The sequence below is a fragment of the Taeniopygia guttata genome, chromosome 7 (assembly GCF_048771995.1).
Source record: "Taeniopygia guttata chromosome 7, bTaeGut7.mat, whole genome shotgun sequence".
In the NCBI taxonomy this organism is placed as follows: domain Eukaryota; kingdom Metazoa; phylum Chordata; class Aves; order Passeriformes; family Estrildidae; genus Taeniopygia; species Taeniopygia guttata.
In genome coordinates, this window is record NC_133032.1 from 19665216 (window position 1) to 19686842 (window position 21627).

Here is a 21627-nt window from a genome sequence, read left to right on the forward strand (position 1 = left end):
AAGTAAGTGTGAATGTCTGTCAAGTACAGTCCTTGCAAGAGACAATATAAATTTTATGTATTTTGAGTAAAGGCTAATTAATAGCTAATTAGTATAATGGAAGTAATATAAAGCAGATGCAGAGAAGTCCTTGTGGAAAATTATTACAAATTAGATAATATGTGATTTAGCCAACACAAGCTTGTAGATAAGAATTAAAATAGTGGCCATGTGGAAGGACAATCAGTGTCTGTCTACCCCCTACACTGAGGGAGTAATTTAATCAGGGTTGTTACTGTTGATGCTTCAAGCTGTTTAGTTTTCACAAGAAGGTAGTTTGGGCTATGATCTGGACATTCCTACGCAGGCGAGGCTTCATGTACAAAATAGTCATTTATTGAGTAGTTCAATCTTTTTAATGCAGAATGGGAAATAAAGGGACAGAAAAATAAAATGCAGTCACTACTTGATTTAGTTGTACTGTGGGAGAGCTCCTTTTGATTTCATATGTAAATACCCATTGGGTTTGTCTGGCCTCATTCCACTGGTTAACTTTCTTCATTTTAGCCAACTTTGTCTATTTTTCTACTTGGGCAGTGGAGCCTTTCGTAGGTGTGTGAGGCAGGATTCTTGACAGAAGTAAGGTCACTATTCAGTGAGATTTCTCCTCATGGAAGAATAATCCATTCTGAGATGGCTGGTGCTCTCATTGAGAGCATTGCCTTTATGCATTTCTGATTGCCTCCTTTAGCAACAAAGATGTCTGAAATTAGTTTACATGCAAAAAATAAGTTTTTCTGTTTTAGTGAGTTCTGGGCAACCTTGTAATGTTAAAACATAAGCATACATGTTTTGTCTTATATGATTAACTCATTAGGTTTCCAATTTTCATAGAAAGATGTAAGGGATATCTTGACTCCTGTCCATGTTGAAGCGAGTTATCAGCTGGGGCATCATATCCTACAGAAAAGAAATGTTCAAGAATTTCCACCTCTTCAGCCTGTTCTTCAACGCAGGAAAGAAAAAGACGTTATAAAAAGCAAGGTTAGTGTATCAGTTCTCTTTTTTCCCAATGCAGTGAGTAAATATTCATGTTTTAATCTCCAGTTAAAAAGCTTCACTGATTCATAGCTTGTGAAAGAATGCATTTTCCAGACCTACACTTAGGGATTGTGTCTTGATATGAATTAATAAACCATAATGCTAAAAAAATGCTTGATTTTTTGCTAAATTTTTTTTTTACAGAACTTGTATACAATCTGTATTATGATATAAAAATTAAAAAGGTATGTGCAGAGAACTTGCCAGCATAAATAGTACTATATATCTTAGAACCCATATATGAAATTCACTCTTTGAAATATCCATTCAACTACACTATGAAAATATATGAGTCACTTTCCAATATAAAATTGTACTTTAAAATTATTTCTGTGTTAAAAACATAAAATCGTGTTGGTACTAATCTTGAAGTGTTGATATTGCTGAAATATTAGTTCTGTAAAGGTTCTGCAGGTTTCCAAATACAAAGTCTGTGAGGTGAAAGAAAGAGTATATTCCTTATCCTTTAGTAACTATGAAATTTACCTTTTTTCCAAAAAAATCGGAACTTATTAAGAGATTTTGACTTGAGTGAAAGTCTGAATGTGCTGAATTTTTAACTTTTCACAATGATAAGCACCCCAGAAAAGTGGTCAGAGCACCAAGCCTGAGTTCCAGAAGTGTTTGGACAATGCTCTCAGGCACAGGCTGTGACTCTTGGGGATGTCCCGTGCAGGACCAGGAGCTGGATTCAGTGATGCTGATGTGTCCTTTCCAACTCAGATTTCTCTGTGGTTTGTGTAGCTGAGGTACAGTTGGCCATCAGAACTCCTGAGATATGTAAAAGCTTATTTTAAATGGCATGCTTTGACTTCTCGTTTTCATTGCAAATTTTGTTTCAGAAACCTCAGAGTTCTAGAGAAAGAAAGAAAGAGGGAGATGTTGAATACAGTGACATAAATGTGCTCTGTAACTTACTGATAACCAAGGCACAGACACCTGCAAATCATGGTGTCTCTGCTCTCATCAAACCTTTCTAACAGTAGGATAAGTAAGGACTGTGTAATTAAACTCTTGCAAAAATTAATGTGCTGTATTACGGGAGAGACTGCACAGACATCAGTTCTGGATCTTCTAAAACGTTCTGCACTCCTGATGTACTGCTGTAAAAATTGTCTGAACATACACCCACAGGTTTTACTGTGACAGACTGAGTCTGGAAGGCCTCACTGTTACTCTGGATGTACAGAATGTGTTTGGAAAATGGAAAATCATAGCCTGATAGAATTGTGTGTTAGCAGTAAGAGCTATTAGACACTTCCTGGTGCTTAGTTACTAGGTGGTGGGTTTCTTTCTCTGGAAATACTGTTATTCACTATTGGAAGCATAAGACACTGAAGTGCCTTTTTATTTGGCTTTTACAGTTTGTTTTTGCAAGATTTTGCTCCCAAGAAAATTGTTCAGCTGACTTGAGAGTTTCTGGAAAAGTTGTTTTTCCAAAGTAAGTAGAATGTAGCTTTCATTTTTTTGGACAAGATTTAATAAGATTTTATTTAAATTATTCCTTAATCTTTTGTATATAAATAACAGTAATTTGCAAATTCTCAGGACTCCCTGAAAAAAAAATAAGTAAGGCTGTGCTTAATTGAAGACTATTTATAAATCATAAATCTTCAGGAAATGTAACAGAAATCTATATGATTGAAGAACTGTTATTGCATAATTAGAAGATTTTACAGCTCATAAAATACATCTTAAAAAACCATAAATTTGTGTTCTACACTTCATATATAACTGGGATAAGATAACACTCCACAATGCATACTCAATATGCAGACATCATAACTAGAATTGTAAAATTGACAAGCTATTGTTTTTCCCTGCTGCTCTTTATGGATATAATGTACTTTCACTGTATGAAGTCTCAATCAGGAGTATAAAACTAAAGATATAATACTCTTAAATAGAAGAGCCACTTCACTGTTTTAACTTCTGTTTTATCAACACAACCCTTTTCTTTATTGGCTGTTCTATTTCAAAGTAAGAAATACAGGCGAGCAAAAAGAGGACACATACCTGTTGTGAATCTCAGCTATTTAGGTATTTTACATGTAACTTGGATTTTCTTGTATCATTCATCACTTTTAAAGTTGATTCTTCTTAAATCAAAATACTAGGTTGAACAACCTAAAATGTCATCAAAAGATGCTGACAGACATGTAATGCAGATTAATCACACCTGTGTGATCCTGAGCAAAAACTTTGTCATCTTCATAGATTTCAGAGTAAGATGAGTATCTTTCTGCCCACTTTGACGTGTGGCCTGTAGCATGACACTTAAGCCCTTTAATTTTCTTAGGCTGGATGGTTATTTTAGTTAAAGACTCAAAAACTTTTCAGAAAGAATGGTTGTGCAGCATTTTCATTCGTGACATTAGAAATGCAATTTTGTAAGCACTTCCAAGCTCTAAGAAAGAAAAACAGATTACAGCATACATGACATTTACACTGCAAATCTGCTACTGGTGCCTAATGTCATAGGCAGTAGCAGATTTGCAGTGTACATAAATAGTCTTAAATATCTTGATAAAGTGTGAAGTATCACCTTAAGTTACCTTGTGCCCCTAAAATCTCGATTAAAAACTAGATAGCTGTGAAGTGATAATTTATTTTGTCTTGACAGAATGCATTCATTATCCTTGAAGAGCAAAACAAACACCTTTGGTTTTAAAAGAATGAAATCAAATAGGGATGTATTGCTTTATTTACTGAGTAACAAGTCTTCATGTATACACTATCATGTTTTGTTTAAATTGCTTAGGTTTTGGCCTGCTCTGTAAGTTTCTAGTCTGCATCATGCATTTTTTAATGAAGAATGAAATATGATTACCAGGGAAAAGCTGTAGTTCAGCTCTGTTGTAGTCCCAGATGTGCACCTGGTGCTTTTGTGTACTTGTGTGTTAAGCTGGGAGGCATCTTTGTGACAGCATATTGTTAATGAGCTTAGCTTTAACGTGGGTAAGAGGAGTGAGTGGTGGGTATATAAGTGCTAAAACAACGTTCCAATTTAACCTAAACTTGACAAGCTACCAAAATGTTAACATTGTGTTTTTCTTTAATTTGCTTTTGTCTTGGAACCTATCTGCTTATGCAGTGCTTTTGCCTTCTGTTGCTTTTATAAGTGCCAGCTTCTTTCCCAAAGGTGTTCAGTGACTAATGCTTTGGTTTCAAGCCAGAATATCTGATAAATGTCTATTTCTAGGCACCCTTTCTACAAGTCTTAATTAAACTTTAATGTCAAGCTGAAGTTTACTTTTAGCCCCTGACAGGGTGTCTGTACTTGTAACACGATTATAGAACATTACATAGATCATAAGAGAATTGTGTTCACTATGCCTCTCTTCAATCCCACATCTTTGGTGCAAAGAGTGAATGTTGAAGTAATGTCTGGAAGTACTGTAGCAGTGATACATTGCTATTCTGGCCTGTGAAGGAAAGGACTGGTTCTTGGAAAGGCCAGAAGCACAGCTGGGCTGATGACAATTTCCTTGCTCTCTCACTAACCACATCAGTCTTTAAGGGGTGACCATCAATAACTGGTCTCATACCTTAGTTACAGAACTGAGTAAAACCTTCCCTTACATCTCCAGCTGAGCTTTGTCAGAACTAGCTGAAACTACCTCAAAGAGCAGCTTTGCCTACGGGCTGTTTCTAAAATTACTTTCCATTTATTTTATGATCATTAATTTTATAGGCCTCATGATAAGAAAACGTACCTTGGTGTTGGAAGTATGAAGACTTTATTGTTGAACATTTCTCTGCTTAATGTTGGAGATGATGCATATGAAACTCTCCTCCATGTTCGGATCCCTAAAGGTCTTTATTACATTCGAGTTTTAGAATTGGTAAGGAAAAAAAAAATCTCAAACAGTAATCCTTTGATATTTTTCTTTTTCAGCCTGGTGTTTTTCAAATTATGTTTATGAATTGTTAAATTTCTTTAGAGACTGAACCTATGCCCCTTCATCAAAAGCTGCCAAAACATCAATTTTTAAATTCTTAGACTTCTAAATCTAAAATTCTTAGCTACCTAAATCAAGTGCAATTTAATCAATACAGATGACTTATATATTTTCAGTAACAACTAAAAAAAATAATAAAAAAAAATATTTGCAGGATCTTGCAGCTTTTTTTTTTTGGCTGATGATCATGTTTTTAGTGATCACAAAGATCTCACTGAATCTTTTTCCCAAATACACAAGCTCATAAAAATATTATAATTGTGCTCCCTTTCTGCTTTTTAAAATTACTGTTCTCCATGTAGAATCCCCCAGATGCACCTTTGTGAGTTGGCTTTTATCATGGTGGGTTAGGATCTGGTGCATGTGCCTTAGCTTCAGTAAAAGCAAGAAGCAGATGAAGTAACTGATACAATAATGAATATAATCTGTTATTTAAAGTGAACATGGGCGTCCTGGATATTGGCAGCAGTGAAATAACAAACACCTGGTTCAAGAAAATATAAAGCACCCAATTGTAGTGTGTGCATTTTATTTGAAATGCCTGAAAAAACCATCTTTTTATTCTAATCATTAGTAACTTGTCCTTTATTTTAGGAAGAAAAACAGATACATTGTGCAGTATTAGATAAAGAAATTAATGCAGTGACACTTGAGTGCAGTGTTGGCTATTTATATGTGGATCACAACTCAAAGGTAAGCTGTAAATGAAGTGCCTAGCTTTAGAAACACCCTAAATATGTTATGAGGATTTTCATAGTGGGGGAAAAAAATCTCTGGATCTCTTCTTCATTCCCAACTAATTTACCATGTAAGATAATCTGTATGTCTCCTACTACTTTTAAATGAATTGCTTAAACACTCCCTGGAATAATTCATTAAGGAACAAGAGTGCTTGTATTGTGCATCGACTGATTGTGCTTGGCTTCTAGACAAGTGAGCTGACTAATGCCATATGTGTTAGGTCAATAGAAAGGGACTAGAAGACACAAAAAGCAAGTATTTCTTTAGTTCTGAATTTTTTAGGGCAAGGAAATTCTAAATGAGCTTAATAAAATATTTGCATTGAAACTGTGTCAAGATACACAATTAATATAAGGAAAATTTTATTTGTTCTACAGCTGGATTATAGTTTCCTCTTGGATGCAAGCTCGTTAACCAGAGCAGAAGAGGACCTCAACATCATCATTAATGCTACCTGGTAAAAGCTAATAAAAATTGCTCAATGAAAAATAGCAATAGCTTTGGAAAACAGATAGCTGGAAAGGCTTAGCAAAGCAGGATTGCAAATAAGTAAATTGGCTGCAAATCAAATAGAGAAACAAAAACTATCAAAAAATATGTAATAGATATTTAAATAATAACTAGGTTTTTGCCTGTAAAAAATGTGGGGGGCATTAATACCTGGCATGTTCTTACCAATTAAATATTTTTATTTTAATAAGCTGAAAGGTCTGCTTAGTATTTTTTACAGAAATAGTGTATAACTTATGATGGTGCCTTCAATACAGATTTTTATCTCTTTGCATTTTTGTAGTAAAAATGAAGATGGGAGCATGTTGCTGGATAACACGCTGACATTACCTATACCTCTAAAATATGAGATTGAGTTAAATACTCATGGGTGAGTCACCTGTTGGTATTACCTGCACATCCACAGAACTGTTGTCTTGTTACTATTCTAAATTCACAAAGTTTTTAAGCAGAAGTGTGACGTAGCTAAAAAATCCTGGGACTGAGTTAGCACAGCTGTCCTGGGCTCTTAGACACTTGTAGGAGTTTTTTCCCACTACTGTGAGATGAGACCATTGGTATCTCTGGTGCTTCAGACTTGTCTCTGAACAGACCAACATGTTTTAAAAAGCGGAATATTTTTTTACAAAAAGATGTGTTTAATAAGAGCATAGCAGATCCTCAGATTCCTTGCTTAACATGAGTCATGCTCTGGGTTTGTTGTGGGGCATTTGGGTGCAGATTTATGACTTTTTACGGTTGATCTGCCTTTTTCAGAGGAAAGAGTACAAATGTAGAGGGTTTCTGTTCCAAAGGCAGATGATTTCTATGTTCCTAGATTTACTTAAAAGCAAACTTGGATGTTTTCTTACAACCAGCCTTACTGGAGGTAATGTGAAGCAGAAAGTTATGCTAATGATATAGAGGAATTCTGTTTATTAACAATTTCTAAACCATTGTAGGTTTGTGTCACCAACTTCATTTGTTTATGGAGCAGAAGAGAAAGATTCACCAGTGACATGTATGAAGGAAAATATCAACTTCACTTTCCATGTAAGAGTTTTCCTTTGTAAACCCTGTCATCCTTGTTTTGAAGGTTAATGTTTAGTGCATCTAATGATAGTCTAGACAGTCAGTAAGGACACTTTTAAGTGTACAACGGCACCATGAGTAATTCTTTTGCATTAGTGATGGGAAGTTTCTGTTAATCCCTCTTCGAACACTTTTTTTTTGGCCTGGCAAATCTTCCACTGAATGATCAGAGACAAATTTCCTAACACAAGCAGGATTGAAAGTGGTAGAGCAGTTCTGACTGGCTACTTCTTCCTTTCAGGAACACTTCAAAAGGAATTATAGTAAGAAAAAGGAGTTAGGAGCTTCTTGTAAGAGTACCTATAGCATCAAATCTGTCTGCAGTGTACTAAAAGCAGGAGTTTGGACATAAATCTCTCCTAGTTTCTTTTGCACACTCTCCTGGCAGGCAGTCTGCATGACCTCAGGTACTCATCACAGATTAGCACTACTTACTCATCAGCTTTGGAGGAGGGAAGGGTTCAGCAAGCCCACAGAGTGAATGAACAAGATGTTAACACTCCTAGCACAATCCACTTTCGTGACAGCATACAGAGCAGCTGCTACCCCATTCTGTGCAGTTCTATGTATTTATATATGTATGGTTTTGTTTCTTGAATAGCTACCTGATTTATTAAAGAAATATGGATATTGATCTAGTATCGATATCCAACTGTGACGGACAAAAACTCTCTAACAGTTTAAAGTTAGAAAGTGTATGTTTATTCGACGCCGGGCAGCGTGCGGGATAGCTCCCAAATACACACCGCGCCTTCCAGGTGATTACAGAGTCTTTTTATCCACACAAGTATTGAATATACAAAATACAAATACATATTCATAATTTTGGTACATCCCATTCCCCGCTTCGTATGCTAATCACTCCAAAAGCTATTAAGCATGCGTAGTTTGTCCCTTGAAATGGGTCGGTGGTCCCTTTTATGGGGAGGGGTCCCAAAATGAGGAAGTAAATGAAGTCTTCCTCGTTCTGACCTTTCTACCTTTTCAATGCGAGTATGACAAATGAACTCTTGGTAGAACTCCCATTCCTTGTCTTCAATTGGTTTCAGAAGAGAGGAGGCCCACAATTGTCTTATGTTCCTAAAAGCTATTTATCAGTTTCTATATTCTTCATTATAAACCCAGCTAACCAAACATTGTGCTGACAAGCAATTAATTATTAGTTAACTACTAACTCCTAACTTCATCAAGGCCTACTCATTTATTATTCTTATTTTAATTAACTCTAGTAAGGCTTATTTCTAGCTAAAATCTTAGCTCCTCAAAATCTCTAAATGCCTTAAAGTTTACGTTTCATACCCTTGAAGTTCTAACTGTTGAACTCTTCACCTCTTCCCCACAAGGTTATCAGTGCAGGACCAAGCATGTCTCCAAATACCAACTTAGAGATAATGATACCAAATGCTTTTCCACCCAGGGACTCCAAATTATTCAACCCATTGGATATCAAGGTAAGTAATGGCTACTTAATGTATTGGCAGCTGTATGAATTCTATGAAAAAGAAAAGCAGAACAGAGTCAGCTAAGTACTCAGTCTATGTTTGATTTGCTAGCCATGGTGAAGCAGAGTGAACTAGAACAGGATCATCTTCAGCCCCACATGTTTCAGAATATAAATATATATATATTTATATAATATATATATAATATAAAGTTTATACTTTTAATAATGATGTTTATTTTCAGACAACAGCTGGACACTGCTCCTATAATAAATATCCCAGAGACTGTACTGCAGCAGAAGGAAATGAAAACATACTAAAGGATGTCATCACTTTCTTTTCAAAGCCTATGAAGAGGCACATGGTAAGATCTATCTTTTGGCATCATGACTGTATGAATAAGCCTTAAGAAAAGAGTGTATCTTATATAATGAAGTCACAGAGCCATCTTCAAAGGATATGTGGTGGGATCTGTGATAAGTTCAGGGTAGTCATAAGTGTCTTTAGTGAAAGGGGTGAGAATTGAGTGGATAAAGTTGATTAATGACACATTCCTGAAGTCAGGGTGGATGACAGGCACCAAAAAAAAACTGCCATGGGGGTATGGAACTGAATGAGTGGGCAAGCAGAATGGCAGAGGAAATTCAGTAACGAACAGAAAATGATGCATCAGGGAAAAACAGGCTTTATTTTAATTATATGCAGTATGCAGATCAACTATTGTCTTTTCTTCATCAAAACAGTGCCATCAGACATAACTAACAGGATCTAGGTAAAAAAAAACCCTGAATGTTAAAAAGAACTGAATTCCAAGGAAGACTATTCAAGTTAATAGAAATCAAGAATTACAAAATATGTGGAAATCATATTTCCCTGGGCAGCTATTAAAAATATTTGGGAGGCTGGGAGAGTGCCATACATGCATGGCCTGTTCCAGCTCATCCTTCTGTTCCTGCTCACAGACCCTGCTGGAGATCAGACACTCCACACAGTCCAAACCACAACTGCTATTTCAGCATTGCATTGCTGAGGCTTTGTCCTCATAAAAATCTGTTTCCTACACCTTGTCTTTGATAAAGTACAACAATATTTAATCTGTCATCTTAAAAAATAACAAAAACAAACAAAAAAACCCTACCTGTTTTTAAGAACTATTAATTTGGGACTTTTAAGTAAGCACATTACAGGAAATATCAGCCAATGATTGAGATATAGCCTGAACTAGATAGAATATCCAACCAGTATTCAGCATGGTAGTCTTGGATAAAGAATAATGTTAAAGATATAATAGACATAATCATGTACAGCCTTGTGTTTTTGTCTTCTCCAAAGCTGTGTGAAGTGGTCCTAGTTGTCAGTGTACAAATGTAAGGATCAACCAATTACACAGTTTGCACTGGATAGCATAGAGTTATTATCATTCATCATTATTGATAAAAGCTAATTTGAAATAACAGTGTAAAAATAAACCATAAATATATAAACAAATTATGACACTTGTTCTTTTTCAGTCCTAAAATAATTGAATTTTTAATAAAAATGAGATGTGTTTTGTATACAAATAGGTTGGTCTCTTGTTACTGTACCTTTAGCATCTCTGGAATGACAGTGATGGATGACAACCTCAAGTTATACCCTGAATTTTCAAGAATAAACATGAATCCTTTTGTTTTAGTAATTTCCTATTGTCTTTAATGCTAAGATTATATAGTTGCTAAGATTAAATTTGAATCTTTCCCTCCCTTGTACAGTACTGCATGAAAAATGACAGCCTTTGCTTACAAATACATTGCAAGCTGGGAAACATGGAAAGTGGAAAAGAAGCAACTGTTCACTTGCATCTGGAGGCTACTCCTTTACTTTTACAAATGGTAACACATGAATTTTTCATACTTGAGGGGAATATTTCAAGGCATATTTGCAGTATTCCCTGCATATAAATTAAAGGTATTAGTACTTGTTTTCTATCAGTGAAATGTGATTCAAACATGATTAAATCTAAATCTTTTAGGTTTTAACCTATTTTAGGTTGCTAATGCTTTGGCTCAAGGTGATGTATGAAAAACAAAAATACATATTTTAGTTTATCACTTTCTATTTATGGTATGTATTGCTTTGTCTATTCTGGCTGGGTTATGTAGGATGGGGATTTAAATTCAACTCGTAATTGTATTTTTCCAAGAAAAGCAGCATGGATATGGACATGAAGTAAAATCCAACCTGGTTTCATTCCAGCTTCTGGTACTAATTTGTTTCGTGCTCAGAAAAAGACACATTGTGTGTTTGTGTGGGATTCTGGTTATGTCAGCAGCTGCATTATCACTTTTTGCTGGGCAGGAATCAGTGTGTAAAAGTTATTTTTTAAAAGATAGATTTTTTTTTTTTTAATCAGGATGATGCCTCGGTATTGAAGTTTGAAGTAAGAGCAACAGTCTGGCCAGAAAAAAATGAAAAAGTTATTGAACTACATAAGGACAAGCAAGTTGCATATGTAAGAATTCTCTTATGTATTTGTGATGAACATGTTAAAGTAGAAAAACTAACAGCAATTGATATTGTACAATTCTATACATACCTGTACACCAGCAATTAATATAGTGTTAATTACTTTAAAAATTAATTAATTTTCCCAGGCTTTTTAGTATCTATTAGGGAAAAAAACCCAAAAGTTAGCACTAAGCTTATTTTCTGTTTTGCAGGTCTATTTGGAAGGAGTGCACCACCAAAAGCCAAAATACCATGTTACTGTGCTAATTATTTCCCTCGGCTTAATAGTTGGTGTTACCTTGTTATTGGTCCTTTCATTTATATTATGGAAGGTAGGTTTTTAGTATTCCTTAGTTACTTCAAGTCAGGAATTCATACTGTTGAAGGATTTTTGGATCTGGGTTAAAGTCGGTTAAAGAATAAATAACATTTTATTATGATCTGTCCTTTCTAAAAAAAGATAATTGCTCCTGTAACTTGGGGTTCTTCAAAAGTATTTCTCCATTTTTTTCATTTCATTTAATCTTCTGCATGTTCTACATTTTCTGGTGCTCAACATCACAAATCCCTTTACAATGTTTTATATGGCATCTCATGTTTGCAATTGATTTATGTATTTTAATGATATCAAATGGATCACTTCTGTGCAATGGTGCTCCACATTTAATGTCACTTGTCACATGATGACTGATAGTTTAAAACATGGTTTCATACTAGTATAAAATACTTAAGATTTCAAATTACAACATAAATACTAAAAATATTCTGGGCCTAAGTAAAAGAGAAAACTAAGAAGGAGGCAGATCCTCTGACAAGTGATTAAGAGATTGTTAACTTCTTTACCTACAACAAGATTTTCTCCATCCATCATTTTTGCATGGACATGTAGAAATTAAACAAGTTTAACTGGAATATTTTATTACCAAATTTTTAAAAACAGTGGATTCTGTGGACTGTTAAAGTTCACAAGCCCCCAGTCTTTACTCCATACAGGAGAGCATTAGCCTCCCAAAAATTAAAAGAAGAAAAAGCAAACCTACTTTTTTGATTGATGTGATTTTTTGATTACTTGGTATGACAAAGCACTGGCAAATACCAGACTTCATAAATGCCATGCATAGGCATTTTTATTTTAATTAATCTTCTACGGTTTAGATTTGATGACAAAGATTTGCTGACAACAGATTCCAAATTATGTATTTCAGATTGGCTTCTTCAAAAGGAAATACAAACCAGTCCCTCAAGACACGAACCGAAGAGACAGCTGGAGTTTTAAAAGTGGGAACAAAAATGACTAAGATGGCAAATAAACATTTGATTTTAAAATGAAGAAATTAAAATTCAGATTAATTCACAGGAGAAACATCAGCAACAACAACCCTAAGCATTGAGATTACTTTCTCTTACAAAACATGCTTTATTTCCTTGAACTGTATGGAGGATACACTTTACAGTACTGTTCTAATATGAAAATGGTACACCAGCTTGTTCTGAAGTCTCCCAGTAATATTTGAAATGCCACATTGGATATATATATATATGGTTTCAAACAGACAGAAGGACACTAAAGATAAAGAGAAGAAGAATTACTTACCAAAAGGAAGTATTTGTAGAAAGTAATAATTTTTGGCCAATCCTGGAAAATAAGATCTCAAGCACATTAGCATAAGTTATTATATTATTTTTAAAGTTTCAATAATGATCAGGCATTCAAGAAGAAATCCTTTCTCATCTTTGTCTGGCATTTTACCAAGGGTAAATTATCTCAAACTCACAGGAGTGTAAGGAGAACACACAGACATAGAAAACAACTCTCAGAAGCTCTGGGCTTATGCAGGTAACCTTTGGCTTCACAGGCACAGCCACATCACTGAAGGTACTTAGACATCCAGGCAAGTCAGAACTTGGAAGGCCAAAGGTGAATTCAGAGCAGGGAATTGTGTGGGGTAGCCTGGAGATGCAGCTGTAGAATGATTAAAGTATTGGAGATTATTATTTGTATTAATCTATAACATGGTGCTTGCAAGCATGATAGAATTACTTGTTTCATCCTTTCCTCAGACAGTGCTGCCATAAGGTTTTGGACTTCTCCAATGAATTGTTTCTAGGTGGGATTTTTTAAAGCAAGTATTTATTTTTATTTATTTGAAGATTTTTCTATAGTACTTATTATAGGATTTAGTGCTGGCATTCTTCCAGAACCTCAAAAAAAAACCAGGCTTCAGCTGACAAAACAGACACATCTACCCAAAAGACTCCAACTGCCAACTGTAATGGGCCAAATCTTATCTTTAGATTAAGTACTTTAGAAAGTACTTAATAAGGAAGTCACTTGGAGTGCCAGCTTGGGTTCTTGGAAGGTGTCAGAAAAATACCATCCAAACAGGCACCCTCAGCAGCCACTTGGCAGAAAGGCAAAGGACTGAACAGAAACATGGATCAAACCACTGCTCTGCTACTCCAGGAAGTTTCCTCAGCTAGCTAAGTTTGCACTGCCACCTAGCTTTGGTGAAACAGCACAAGCCACAAGGGAAAAAAAACCTTCCTCTGCTCCCCAGAACAGCTGGAGAACATTCAACTTCTTCAGTAACCGAATTTATTGCACCAGAAGGACAGAGTAAGACGTGAGGCTGGGCCTTGGATGTCCTTCTGAACTGCACCAAGAATGGAATGTCACCTGTACAAATGCTTCAGAGCTGCACCATCCTATGGGAACTGGCCTGAAACTCAAACCCACAGCAAGTGCCTTCAGCAAGCACTTCTGCTACTAGAGTGCTTGGTGCCATAAAACTTAAGTTGCCCACAGATTCCAAAGGTATTTGGGACCATTTTCTAACTTCCTTTCACTTCATTTGGTGCCAAAGATGTGGATCCAAAGTATGTTTTCCTCTAATACCTACAGTGCAAGGACAAATGAATGTGCATATATTTTTTTAAAAAGTCAAAATAAAGTATGTCAGGAATGAAATACTTTCTTGCAAATCTGTGTGAAAACTACCAAAAATGCTTACCTTCCAAATGGCTTTTGTGAATTTTTGCACTTTAACCAAAAAACCTTTGAACAGAAATTAGTTTGACATTACAGCATACTGTGAAAAATATACCTCAAATACTGGAAGAAGCATTCATTTTCTTTTGAGTACAAACAATGCAAGGAAGTGAAACCAAAGCATTTTATTTATCTTTGAAATCGTTTACATAAGTCAGTACATGTGATAATGATGCCTTGGAAATTGTACACTTTTTATTCAGGTTTGATTGTTAACATGTATATGTTGGCTTCCTTTTCTTAGGATATGAAGCAAAATTATGAAGCTTTTATAAACCAGGTTGACAAAAAATGAATGTACTATGTCCTGATGGTGGCAAGATTATAAAGTATTATTCAATTGCATTTTATTTAAAAAAGCCCAAGCAAGTTAAACAGATGAATGTTGTTCATTCTGCAAATTCAATTCTTTTGTTAAATTTCATTTAATAAATAAGTTAAATCTACTACATGTTGCTGGAATGCCTTTTTAAACAACTTAAAGAAGCTTAGTTTGAATTGCCTTAGCATGTTAAAAATACTTGATGGGATAGAGTATGAATTTTAAGTGGAAAGTGCTCCCCTCTAACTTGGACAAAAGGCAACTTCTTGGGTTTAGGAGCCAAATCCTCATCTGCAGTACTCAGTCCAGTGTATTTATCAGAGATAAGAATTTTTACAAATATTTAAAATCATAGTAGCTATAGATCTCTTGCAAAGGCTTAAGCCCTTGATTTAGCAACATCATACGAAGACTGGATTTCACATTACACTCAACTGCTTCCTGAAGAAAGCACCTAAAACAACTGACTTGTGCCCTGACACTGCAGCTTTCATTTGTGCACTGCCTCCTGAATGACTCCCAGAGGAGTGACCAGGAAAACATTCGTTATCCATGGTCCTGCAAACGGAAAAACATGGTTGCTACTTTTCACCTCAAAGGAAGCCTGTTCCCAGAAAAAACAGTCTTAATTTGCTGTCCTCTGAAATAATTGTCTTCAATATTAAGTAAATTACCAAAAGAAACCAAACACTCAAACATTGTGTTTTACAAGGAAATTATAAAAATTTAAGTCAACTCTTAAGTCATTTATCACAACTTTATTCTCAGCAACAACAAAAACTATGCTGAATAGCGTTTCATTTCTAAGACAGAGAAAATATTAATTTTATACAAAGAGCAGTTTTTAAAATACATTTTAACAAAGGAAAGCCAAACAGCACATCAACATATTCTTTTCTATTAATTGACTAGAAACATTTTGAGAACAAATATATTAAGGCAACATTAAAAATCATAACTAGAAATATAAGTACTTTATTAAAAAAATAAATGCATACATTTTTATTTTGCCATTTTTTTATATTCTTCAGCTAGAGCTGGTGAGTTCTGGTATGAGAGAGGTATGGTTCTGCCCTGATAAAATATATAATTTAATATCAATTTTAACCTAGAATTGGAACAAACCCTAACCCTTACCAATTAAGCTTCTACTACAACTGACATCAGTACAAGTCCAGACCTTGGAAAGTTGTGCATAGGGGTGAGAACAGGATTCTATATTACCGAATTTCCAATGTGTCCCTTCTATATGCAGTTGCATGTCACTTGGGAAGTCTCCAGGTCATCAGTGTTCACTCCATAAAGATCAATAAGTTGAGGATGCACTCTGTGAAGCAAGGAAGTCAAACTTTATCACATCAACTCTTGCAATGGGTGGGCTACTTTTTGAGGTTGATGAGGAGAATTAATATGTACAAGCTTTTATATGGAAATAAATCAAGGTGAATTACATTTTGACAATTCCAATAGGATCATCTTTAGGAGAATATATTATATATCCTACAACATGATCTGCCTTTTATTTTGCATTCCAGACTTATCCTGAGCTGTGTGCCTTCAACTAATCCTGTGTACATTGCAGAAAAATGAGCCCCTGCCCACTTAATTCCACTGATAATCCTCCCATTTCCTATGTATTTGTAGTCTCATTCTTAGATGCTGGATATGGAGACTATTCTCTAGCAGCATTAAGTTTTTCACAATTGAACTACATGTTTTTCTTAACCTTAACATGCTGCTTTCCAAGTAGGAATCCTTGTCCCAAAAGGAGCTCCTCATGGAGACACATTACATACATCTGTTCTCTAACAAATGGAAGGGTAAAGTAGCAGGAAAGAAGCAACAAGAAGTAATCAGGTAACAAAAAACAAGACAACTAGAGTGGAAGCTGATGAAGCACCAGGATGGAAAGGCCATGTGAGTTATAACAAACCTTTCCAAAGATGAACACAAGGCATCTAAGGCAGAGGCCCAAACGATGGTGGAAGAGCCAGACCCTGCAGTGCAAGCAGTTCTATGTAGGAGCATTCAGAACACCTAACTCTGGTACCAGCTGTGTTCTGTGGAGCTGTAACACATCTGAGACTGCAGCACTAAGCTGTTATGGGTATATGGTCCCAAATGGGATTTGAACCTTACCGAACATGAACTTCCAATGCTTCCTTCATTAGGTCTCCATCTATATTCCAAGGGTAGTTTCCTTCTGCATTCAGACACATATTTTCCTTGGCATCAGGTCCACTTTTAAACCTTGGTTGTACTTTTACTTCTCGAACTATGTAGGTCTCAACAAAGGGAAAATTGAACTAAACCAAACACAGACAGACAGCAAATGAAGATGAAAGATACAGGTGGTAGCTTAAAACAAAATGGGTTACTTGAAATCAAAAAGCTGGCACTTTTTTTGTCCTGAGTGGGAACATTTAACTCAAGCTTTGACCACATGAGCCATTATGTATTCCAGCTAGTGTTTATAGATTAACCTGGTATTTTTATCCTAAATAGTGCCTCAGAAAAAAACGGTAGTGTTCCATTTGTATTCCCATATTGGACCCCATCAACCTGCAGGTAAGGGGTATATTTTGCACATACCAAATACTTTCAGAATATGTGAAAGTCCAAGCAGATGTGCTCTGTTCATCATTACCAGTAATCTCACCCTAAACCAGGCTAGTTAGAATTAAGCTTAAAGAAGGGCCCACATCTCCTTGTCTGATTTGTAACTAGAAAGACAGAGAGAAAAGCAAGGCCTTCCTCCAAAAGCATAACTGGAAAGCTTAAGCTATTTCCTCAATTCAGCCATTAGTGCTGTCACCTAGAATTTTCACCCATCTCTCCCCCAAACTCCCTGGCTATAGATGAATTCAAACCCAAACCTTCCTGCTACAGTGATTTCACATAATCCCAGAAGATCTGAATGAGTACCAGTGTGTTTGGGCCATGCAGTGGTGGCTTTAGACAGCAATAAGATCTGTGTTTGAATGCTTTAGACAGCAATAAGATCTGTGTTTGAATGCTTCATTTTTTCTCTTTCATGACAGAATTGTGACTACAATCTTGAAATACAGTTCTGCAAGCATCGTAACTTGATGGGATGCATACCTGCTAAAAATCAATGCTCACAACCCACTGCTACCAGCACAGCATGCCATGACCTGCTGAAATTGCCAACTTTACCAATTTCTGACAGAGTTGTGGGATGCCCCCGCAGTTCTGCATTCTCCATCTCTGTACTATACAAAATTCAGACATGGCATGCATTTCCTTATTGTGGTGGAAGGGCTTTACACCCATAAAACTATGGTACAACACAAACACAATTTAAACCACAACAGATGGACTGAAATAGGCTAATCTGTATTAGTCTAGTGATTTAAAAAAAGAAAAAAAAATCAGATAAAAAGGGGCTAATGTATTCTGACAGGAAGCTAAGTCTCCTTACGAGGATGCTAACATTAACTCTTGCAGCTTGTCTACTTTCACGATTAACTGTTCTTTTTATAATCACCAGAAAGAAATTAATGGTACCTGATTTTTTGCACTGCTGTATCTCTTCAGATGCTTTATAAACTCTGTTCGAGAAGTATTTTGTACAACAATAAGAGCCATGCTTCCATTGTTCAACCTGAAAAGCAGACCAAAAAGATAATTCATTAATCTGCAAAAAGATAATTCATTAATTTGGAAGTACAGAAGGCTCTTCAATAGCCTAGATTAGAAAGAAAAATTTTTAAAAGCCTACAGAGTAAATTAATGGGATAGTCTCAATAGTTTTTCAAATCTTTTTGCTGACCCCCACCCCACAGATCAATATAAATTAAGCACTGAAGTTATTCAGCATTCTTATATTGTAATAATAACTTTTAGCAATAGCCATTTCTTGAATACAATACATATAATCTAAGAAGAGCTTGCTTTTATACTTAACAGATGGGTTTTAAACATTGGGGATCACAAACTTTTCGTTTTACTTTTCTCTCCAGCAACAAATAACAGTTACCATAAGTGCTGTGAGGCAGAGCTGTACCCAGAAAACAGTGCCATAGTGCATGGAAGCCCCCCTAGCACAGACCCAGTGCAGATGGGTTCCCCCCCTCTCCACCAAACCCATGCTACCCTAACAAAGGCTGCCATCTCCAACTCACACTCTCACAGCAGTTCTTAGTACAGTTCTATCTATACATTTCACCAAAAAAAAAAATAAATTCAAGGACTAAGAATTTTGTATGAGATGAAACAGGCATGTACTAGAGATTAAACAAGAAGAGCCCCCACAGTGCAGATGCTCAGTGGCTCTCAGTATCCAGCCTCCATGGGTATTTGAGCATCACTGAGAACGGGGGTAAGACTGTGAGCCAGTGTCAGTTCCCCCATTCCTTAATGGAATGTACCTGGACACAGAAACTAACTGGAATATCCATGCAACCATGCATAAGTCCCATTTGAGTTACAGAGCCAGATCAGTGTTCAACAAGAGTATCTGATGAACATGGCAACCCCTGCTGAGAGTGCCTTCTGGAGAGAGATGGTGTACTTCCTATCTTCTGCACATACGTGCATTCATTTATTCATTTATTTAGTCAGCATCTATGTTTGGAAAATATATAAGGAGTTTTAAAGAAAATTACTTCCAGGCTACCAGCACTGAAAGGGATAGTTCAGATAGCTACTGAACAGCTGCATCAGGAATGTTCTCAGACTATGGTAGCAGCACTATCTGGGAGGGTAATTGTTACATAAACATTAAGCAAGTCACCTGGCACAGCAGTACTTTGCTGATTCAGGAGAGATGACAACATTTAAAAAGTTGCCTCCTTATCATATTTGTTTCAATAAAAGGGCACAGCAGACTACTGGGCATTCAGCACTAGGGCCTTTCATCTTTAGAAATGACTAAGAATGCTCATTAATTCCCTAAAAAGCCCCATCTGCAGTGAAGCACAACACCTATGCTGTGAAAAACACGTCCCACAGGGCTCCCATAGCACAGACAGTTAAATCTATCTGGACACATTTCTGCAAATTTAGACCAGTGTAACTGGTGCTACAGGCAGCAGCTAAAGCTTGCACCCCACTTCAAATGTCTTCACAAGGCAGAAACCTCTTGGGGAAAAAAGAAGAGAGAGAAAAAACCTACACCAGTTCCTTCCATAGTGGGTCTCACGTCCCAAACAATCAGTGCCATGTTTTTGTTTCCCACATTGAGAAGATTTACAGTCAATATGTTAATCACTATGACAAAGGAAGCTCCTGTTTGAGTCTACCCTTCCTACTCTACTAGCTGACCACACTTTAAGATCATTTTAAAAAGAGATGAAAGAACAATAGGTATTCTTACACACACACACACAAAAATAAAATAAAAATAGGGAGATCCACTGAGCAGCTGCACTGGGAGAGAAACTGGCTCATTCAAACCTGCAATAAGTGCATGGAGTTGTTACAAAATTCTCTGTCACTGAGAAATGGAGAAGAAAAGATAGAAAGAGAAAGCAAAGCTAAAATTCTCATCAGAATTTTCCAACTGACTGGAAAACACTAAATGCAGAACAAAGTCCCTAAAATGGGACAGCATTCAAGCATTATCTTGAGGACTGTGAGATTAGCAGGACCCTGGGAGCGAAGAAAACTTTTCATTAAGAGTTTAATCATAAATAATTTGGTTCTATATTGTTTCCAAGAAGTAAAATTCTACTAAATGAACCAGCAATTTTGAAGAAAAAGACCTCATCAATTCTTCTCCAATTTCACCTAGTGACAATCTAATGAAAGAAAAGAGACTCATTCCCTAAACTTCCCTGAGTGTTGGGGTGGTTTTGGTATACATTCATGCACACACACAGGTCTCTGCATTCTTTTTTTGAGGAAGCATTTTGTATACTTTGCATACAACTACAAAGTTTGTACTTGCCATTCTGCTCAATTGCCATCTGGATACAACAAGTACAAATATTTGCCACCTAAGAACTGCTTTGGTCACCACAAAGCAGTCTCTCAACAAGGAGCTAAAGGCAAAATGACTCAACGTCAACAACGAGGTTACATACTGCTTTATTTCCCCAAACCCTGCATGTAGAAGCTTAATTTATCAAATTCTGAGGGAAACCAAACAAAAAATAATAAGAAAAAGACAAGTGTGAACTTTAGTCTTTAATAACATGAGAAAGACTCATATTTATTTTTTGCTAGCTGTAGAGCAGAAGACGAGGGCCACTTTTATACTTGAAAAAATAAAATTAAATCTAAGGGTGAAATTTCCCCATAAAGCCAAATCCTATGACAGATGACTGCTCCATGACTACTACTTAAGTCAGACTTGCCAACTAATTTAATCACAGCAATTATCCACTCATAATTCTAGTTAGACTGCTTGACCTTATTTGCCTGATCCAAAAACTGATTACAATTCCTGGGATTATCGAGTCTGCTGCAGTCTACGCTCCCTCCCCCAGTCCAGAGGGACTAGACTACCTAAACATAGGCTCATATTCTCGGAAAAGCCAAGGTCTTAAGGTAAGATGTCAGAATTTATAGACATGACTAATTCTCTAAACCCATACTGACCTCGTATTAGGTGCCAAGCCTCTTGGTGCCATTGAACACAGACAAGGGATTGCCATAATGCTCACATTCAGGAAGTGACCCTGAATTTTCTGCCATTGATCCTTGCTACCTAAATATAACAGAGTAATTCTATGTTACTCCAGTTAATCAGCCATGGTTCACTTTTAAAAAATCCTAAAAGCAGAAACTCACCTCTTTCCATTCTCTCTTTCTTCTTCCTAAAAGGGTGGAAACATGTAGGTAAAAAAAAAAATAAAGTCAGTTGCACAGTTAAGCAACGCATACTTTATAAAAAAACTAACATATTAGTGGAACTGAGAAAATCAATAATACTGAGTGGAAGACTGCCTTTTAACAAGATCCTCTATAGTATCCTCTAGAAACGCTTTACAATATGTA

The 21627-nt window shown here is 36.1% G+C and overlaps 2 protein-coding genes across 3 annotated transcripts in view; one reads left to right on the forward strand and one right to left on the reverse strand.

Annotated features, from left to right (window-relative positions):
- ITGA4 (integrin subunit alpha 4) overlaps positions 1-14788 on the forward strand; it is a 35017-nt gene extending 20229 nt beyond the window's left edge. The window contains exons 16-28 of the mRNA XM_030277588.4: positions 874-1023; positions 2445-2521; positions 4775-4925; positions 5637-5735; positions 6161-6240; positions 6577-6663; positions 7235-7325; positions 8708-8815; positions 9051-9170; positions 10558-10677; positions 11199-11297; positions 11506-11625; positions 12499-14788. Coding sequence (XP_030133448.3) covers positions 874-1023; positions 2445-2521; positions 4775-4925; positions 5637-5735; positions 6161-6240; positions 6577-6663; positions 7235-7325; positions 8708-8815; positions 9051-9170; positions 10558-10677; positions 11199-11297; positions 11506-11625; positions 12499-12591 — 1395 coding nt within the window. The 3' untranslated portion in view covers positions 12592-14788. The remainder of the gene's footprint in view (positions 1-873; positions 1024-2444; positions 2522-4774; positions 4926-5636; positions 5736-6160; positions 6241-6576; positions 6664-7234; positions 7326-8707; positions 8816-9050; positions 9171-10557; positions 10678-11198; positions 11298-11505; positions 11626-12498) is intronic.
- The window catches only part of CERKL (CERK like autophagy regulator), a 52507-nt gene continuing 45332 nt past the window's right edge, over positions 14453-21627 (reverse strand). For both annotated transcript variants that reach the window (XM_030277590.4, XM_030277589.4), the window contains 5 exons: positions 21421-21446; positions 21229-21337; positions 18193-18289; positions 16804-16970; positions 14453-15991 (listed from right to left, as the gene is read on the reverse strand). In XM_030277590.4, coding sequence (XP_030133450.3) covers positions 15910-15991; positions 16804-16970; positions 18193-18289; positions 21229-21337; positions 21421-21446 — 481 coding nt within the window. In that variant the 3' untranslated portion in view covers positions 14453-15909. The remainder of the gene's footprint in view (positions 15992-16803; positions 16971-18192; positions 18290-21228; positions 21338-21420; positions 21447-21627) is intronic.